Source organism: Myotis davidii, unplaced genomic scaffold (assembly GCF_000327345.1).
Source record: "Myotis davidii unplaced genomic scaffold, ASM32734v1 scaffold44, whole genome shotgun sequence".
NCBI lineage: Eukaryota > Metazoa > Chordata > Mammalia > Chiroptera > Vespertilionidae > Myotis > Myotis davidii.
The window spans coordinates 2,753,414-2,760,255 of record NW_006299705.1 but is presented as its reverse complement, the minus strand read 5'-3'; the positions used below and the strand labels follow the sequence as shown (position 1 = coordinate 2,760,255).

Below are 6,842 nucleotides of genomic sequence, written 5' to 3'. Positions count from 1 at the left end.
AGGTATTTGTTACATAGTTTCTTAAAGTGCAGGCTCAGAGGCATGCAGCCGCAGTCGGGGAACGTTGCAGTCCTCCGTCACTGAGGCAAGCAAGCTGCCTGGCTGCCGGCCACAATCTTGGCTAGCAGTTAATTTGCATATCTCGCTGATTAGCCAATGGGAAGGGTACGGTCGTACGCCAATTACCATGTTTCTCTTTTATTAGATAGGATGACTAAATAATATTCAATAAATCATCTAAATGAAAATAATTTAGTATTTAATGTTGAAAACACAATAAATATAAACCTGAGGGAAGGTAGAAAACAAATATGGTGCTATCTACAATTGAAAAAAACACAAGAGATATAAGAGAACAAAAGATTTGTTTCTTTAAAGCAGCCACAAAATGACCATCATCCTCGTGTTTCAATTAAATACTTATTAATGATAAAAACTCTTACTGATAGCACTAAATTATCAGGAGAAACTACTTAAGTTAACTACTTACTGTTAAGCTGTCTTCTTTCAGAAATATTAATAAAAACATGACATAAATATAACTAAGATAAATGAGCTATTATAATACACACTCATCTTTTGTACATTTTTCTCTAGAAGGTTATATAAAAATAAAGTGAATGTACAATTTATTCTTTATAGATTTGTGTAGAGTACAGACATAATTGCCATTTAAAGTTCTAGATAAAATAATTACTTTATATCTTAGACAAAAAATTTTTAAAGTGGATCAAGTGCTTATTCATAAGAAGGAATTTTAAATTAAAAAATCAAATGAATAGTCATATTTAAGCAAAACTTTTTAACACAGAAAATGATACTGTGATATTATTATCCTGAAAGGAACAGAACCACTTATGCTAGTTCTGCTAAGCTAATCTTCTTCATAGAATGCATGATAAATATTAATTATGAATGCTCATGAGGTATCTGAAGGTACGAGGAGCTAAAATACGAATATACAAAATTGTAGAAGACACTACGGTCACATATAGCAGACCAGTGCCAACAAATGGTTAAGTGCTGAAAAGTTCTTATGCTAAAAAGGGTTTCTGTGAGCCTCTAAGAGCCCTTACAAATATATGGTTTTATATTCACTATAAAACTCAATAAACACAGAAATCAATTTTTGATCCCATTCCTTAATTTCTCATTTTAAAAATATCTCTAACAGGAAGTGCAATTCTTATGATATCAAAAAGATATACAGAAATAAATTAGTATATATTCCAAATTCATGTACAGAAAATATTGGGGAGAGATTGCTGCATTGGCCATTCACTAAATGAATCTGTAAACTTAAAATGAGGAATAGCTCAATGATTATAAAAATAAGTTTCAATTTAAATGTTCAATGTTCACTTAAAAAAGATATCCAGGGTGTGTCTGGGATTGTTTGGTTTTATTTTCTTTGCTGTTGAGGATTTTGTCATCGGTCCTGACCTGGAATTAAACAACAACAACAAATTAAAATGCAGAAAGAGATTTTAAAAAAATGATTTTGCAAATAATTGATTTTTTTAAAATTGTACTTTATATAAAAGAAAATGTTAACATCTAAAAATTCAACCTCACAATATGATTTTTATAGCTAGCTTTATTAAGACTCAAATTAGCCATACCTTTTGGTTTTTGTTATGGTCTTCTGTACTCTGCCTGAGTTACCTTTAGAGAGAAGAAAAATGAAAAAAATTCCATAGTGAATAATAAGAAATAATTAAAGGGTTACATAAAAATGTAAAAAGTTAGAGCTGACTGGATTGGAAAATGCAATCATTGAATGTAACCATCCCACCACTGCTGAATATTTGGTTTATTTCCAATTCTTGGCTATTACTAGTATAGTACTACTATGAGCACTCTTATTAGTATACATGCTTCCTAGGGAATATGTTCAATAGTTTTCCCAGAGCAATGTATTAACTAGGGGTCTGGCAGGAAAAAAAAATTGTAATTTGATAATAAAAAATTCCTTAGTATTACACAGTTCATATTTATACATACTAGACACTAACTTGATAGCATAATTTCTTTATAATTATTTTATTAGTGTTACACTTAATTTTATTTTTGAAAATTGGCCAGAGTCAGAACTACCAAAGAACAGTTAAAGAGGCTTTCTGGCTATGTAAGTTATTGTTAATTTACCGCTGACAAATGTTCTCTGAAGGATATTTTTTTGTTGTTGTTATATTACTCAGCTCCCTAAACTTCTGAGTTCATTCTGTGCTAAATCAAGCCCAAACCAAAGTGTCCCCTAAACTTAAAATCTAATGGTTTCAATTCATTCTAACTTATAATAAGGTAACTCACAGGCACCTAAATAAACTGTCACTTTAATATTATGTGTTTAAGGTTTAACAACGATCTCAATTTTAATAAAACATTCCTGGAAAATAAAGTTCTTTAAAATTACTGTAAACTTACCAGTACTTTTGGTGCTTTCTTTGGGTTGATCTACTGGGTTAACTTTATCCTTTTCCAGTTCCCGGATAATGCCTTTATTTAAGCAAACATCCACATGCACATTGAACAGGGTAAGATCTGAAGTCTTTTGCTCTAGGTTACAAACAGGACAAATCAGAGCCTGGTCTGTTACGACTTCATATGAATGAGGCTGGAGGGTTTCCTGCCTCCTCAGTGACCCGGAATCTTCATTTGGTAATGAAACAGTACAAGAAGAATTCTGATGACAGCGTTCGATATTAAACGATGTGCTGGGAAGACTAGAATGTTCCTCTTTGCTGAGCTTATTACTTAAAGCATCTACACTTTCGGCTTCAGATGGATTACATACAGTCTCTACCAACTTGCCACAATCTTCTGAAGTGATTTCTGTATTCTTCGGATGGGTTTCAGAATCCTGCTTCTCACAGAGGGAGAAAGAACGATGTACGTTTTCTTTCTTAACTTCTGTAGGGGAAGCATGTGAACATGAGAACATTTCGCTCCCCGAGGGTCCACCGAGACATGCATCTACATGTTTATTAAAGGCTTCCAGGCTGATGCTTCCTTGCTCCCGAAAGCAAACAGGACAGGTAAATATCTGATTGTTACTTGAACTCTCTGATGTTTCTAAATTCGCACTCATCTTCTTTAAAACTTGGAATGGTTGTGATGTCTGTACACCTTGTCCATTCACAGTTTCACATTTAAATGTGTCTTGGTGACTCCATTTCCTTTCCGATCGTTTTTTATCAAAGAAACTCTTCTTATGAGACATTTCTACAGGTTTTAAAAACTGATCTTTGTCAGTTTTCTCTATACGCCCAGTGGCTGACAGGGTTTGGTTTCCAGCCTGTAAGAAACCAACAATACTCCGTTGTTGGTGTTTCTTATCTTCTTCACTGGGAAAACTAGAGAGCCGCACACCTAAATTAAACCAAGCACAATTAGTCAATTTCAAATTTAAAAAGCCAATTCACTCATAATTCATAAAAACATTTTGCAAGTACTGTTATGACACATTTACAAAAGGCTATTCCGAGATAAATAATAAGCAACACTGTATATTTTCTGAATTAAAGGATGTTTTTCTGAAGCTGGAATTTTGAGTTGAAATATATACTTTTCTTTATAAAACTGGGTATTACTAATTAGTAGGTATCTATTTGAGTTAGATGATTATATGGGTCTTTCAATTAACATCTTAACACATGATACCATTTAATAAATACCGAGTAACTAGTTGGGAGTCAACTACATAGATACTTTAGCTCTTTTTTTTCAATAGGTTTTAGTTTTTAGAGCAATTTTAGGTTGACAGCAAAACTGAGCAACAAGTACAGAGTTCCCATGTGTATATGTGTGGAGGTAGTACTCATACACACCTATATCAACAACCCCCACCAGAATGGTACATATGTTACAACCAGTGAACCTATACTAATACAACATTATCAATCAAAGTCCATAGTTTATATTGGATTCATTTTGGGTGTTACACATTCTATAGGTTTTGACAAATGTATAATGATATGTATCTACCTTCATAGCATCATATAGCATAGTTTCACTGCCCTAAAAATCCTCTGTGTTCTGCCTGTTCATTCCTCCCTTCCCACCAACCCTTGATAACTACTGATATTTTTAGTGTCTACATATCTTTTTCAGAATGTAATATGGTTGGAATAATACAGTATATAGGCTTTTCAGATTGGCTTCTTTTAGTTAATAACATACACTTAAGATTCCTCCATGTCCTTCATGGTTTGATAGCTCATTTCTTTTTGTTTCTTATTTTGTTAATCCTTATCTGATGATATTTTTTCCATTGCTTTTTAGAGAGAGTGGGAAGGAGGGAGGGAGAGAGAAAGAGAGGAAGAGAGGAACATCGATGTGAGAGAGAGACATCAATTGGCTGACACCTGAACAGTGCCCAACTGGGGTGGGATGAACCTGAAACCCAGGTTCATGCCCTTGGCTGAAAATCGAACCCAAGACCCTTTGGTGCGTGGGTCTAACCCAGCCGTGGGCAAACTATGGCCCGTGGGCCGAATCCAGCCCCTTTGAAATGAATAAAACTATTGAAAAAAAAGTCCATACCCTTTTATGTAATGATGTTTACTTTGAATTTATAGTAGTTCACACAAACACTCCATCCATGCTTTTGTGCCGGCCCTCCGGTCCAGTTTAAGAACCCATTGTGGCCCTCGAGTCAAAAAGTTTGCCCACCCCTGACCCAATGCTCTAATCACTTAGCAACACCGGCCAGGGAAATAGGTCGGTTTTTTTTATGGCTAAATTTAGTCTATTGTAGGGATGTACCAGAGTCTCCGTTGACCTACTACTGAAGGACATTTTGGTTGCTTCCAAGTTTTAGCAATTATGAATAAAGCTGCTATCAACATCTATTCTTAGTTCTTTTTAGTTAATATACTTTATTCAATTGAACTCTGTAGCTGCTGTCTTTCATATATGAAAATATGGTTAATGACCCACTCTTAGTAGTATACTAAGTTGGCATTTGGGGTGCTTATCCATAAACATCCTTTTACCCAATTCACTTTAGAAACATGGTTTCTTTGTTGTTTTTGTTTGATTTTTTTCCTACCATATGGTGGCTAAATAGTGCTTTAGTCCCTCATCTGTAATTCTGAAATCCAAAAAGCCCAGATAAATTGCAGCAACATATGGTTGCTTATAATAAACTCTTTAGAGTTTTTACGACTCAGTGAGAGTATTTTTTGTTTTGCTACAAAAATATTAATGTGTTTGAACATGAAGTGTTTCCTCAGATCTCAAAGGAGTATTACAAAATATACTCAGTATGTTTTCTAAAATCTGAAAAGCCTAGCCCCAAGGATTTCAATATTTGTAAGGAGAAGGACAACTTTTATTGGTTCTTACTGGAATTAAATTAATTATCACAGCTTCATATGCATCAGGTTCTAAGCATTAAGAAAAATGGCAGCAGCGTAAGTACAAATTCCTAAACAGTTTTAAGAAATAAATTGGAGGTGAGAATATTTCCAAAGTTGATTCTTTAGGAAAGTCTAGTTATTTAAGGAAAAGCAAGAAAAGAAAAGTCATACCCATAAGTCTTAATCTCAAGGGATGTGGAAAATCAGCATCAATTTCTGTTCTTAGCAATTCTTTAGCAATAGCAAATATTTCTTCTGCAGTAGACACAACAGATGAAACTGTAGATGCACGTGTTTTTACTTCAAAATTCACATTCTTCAGCTTAATGGTAACAGTTCTACCCTATAATAAGCAGAATACATTACATATGGCTTGCTAACTTCTAGGAAAAAAAGTTATTTTACAGGTTAGAAAAACTCATAAAGCTCTCATATGTACATATAATATGAAAGTATAATCAATTATTTCTAAAACATAGTAATAAAATTGTCATAAAGAATAACTGAAATCCAAAAGTAATTAAAAAATTCCACTTTAACCAATAATTATTACTCTCCTCTCCAAATGAATTTTTATAAGAGACTTTTATATAAAGGGCAAAGTTAGGTAATCATTTTTCTTTTTCACCAAGCTCTTTTAGAGGTCAATTCAGTATCTAAAAAGGAAGGAAAAAAGTCTTTCTAATAGAGCCTCAGTGAAAAGGTCTGTGGATAGCTCATACTTATGTGTGCCTAGTATACAACAGATACTATGCTAAACAATTTACATGTTAGAACTCCCTTTAAAATTAATGTTAAATGGGTACAGAGTTTGGGATAATGAAAGAGTTCTGGAGATAGACAGTGCTGATGGCTATGCAGTATGAATGTTCTTAGTGCCACTGAAATGTACACTTAAAAATGGTCAAAACAGTAAAATTTTATGTTACATATATTTTACTACCTCCTGGAGGTAGTGAGAGTAGATTCCAAAGAATAGTGAATAGAAAAGGAAAAATAGTAACTTCACAATGGAGAACTACCATAACCAAGGGATGAAGGTTAGCATCTCCCATAACATCATGTAGCTATCAAATATAGCAGCTCCCCCTTATCTGCGGGTAAATGTTCCAACACGCCTAGTGGATGCCGGAAACTGCAGATAGCACTGAACCCTATCTATATATACTATGTTTTTTCCTATCCATACATACTCATGATAAAGTTTCATTTATAAATTAGGCACAGTAAGAGATTAACAGCATAACTAATAATAAAATAGGACAATTATTAAAATACACTGTAATAAAAGTTATGTGAATATGATCTTTTTCACTCTCTCTTATAAACAATCTGCTAAGACTCCTATTAAGTGATTACCAGCAAGTAGCATATACAGTGTGGACATGCTGGACAAAGGGATAATTCACATCCCGGGCAGGTTGGAGCAGGACAGCATGAGATTTCATTATACTACTAAGAACAATGTACAAAGGAAAT

At 33.7% G+C, this 6,842-nt stretch overlaps 1 protein-coding gene across 2 annotated transcripts in view; it reads right to left on the bottom strand.

Annotated features, from left to right (window-relative positions):
* Nucleotides 1-238: 238 nt before the first annotated feature.
* The window catches only part of POLK (polymerase (DNA directed) kappa), a 57,328-nt gene continuing 50,724 nt past the window's right edge, over nt 239-6,842 (bottom strand). For both annotated transcript variants that reach the window (XM_006775445.2, XM_015571597.1), the window contains 4 exons: nt 5,535-5,706; nt 2,428-3,372; nt 1,623-1,665; nt 239-1,443 (listed from right to left, as the gene is read on the bottom strand). In XM_006775445.2, coding sequence (XP_006775508.1) covers nt 1,359-1,443; nt 1,623-1,665; nt 2,428-3,372; nt 5,535-5,706 — 1,245 coding nt within the window. In that variant the 3' untranslated portion in view covers nt 239-1,358. The remainder of the gene's footprint in view (nt 1,444-1,622; nt 1,666-2,427; nt 3,373-5,534; nt 5,707-6,842) is intronic.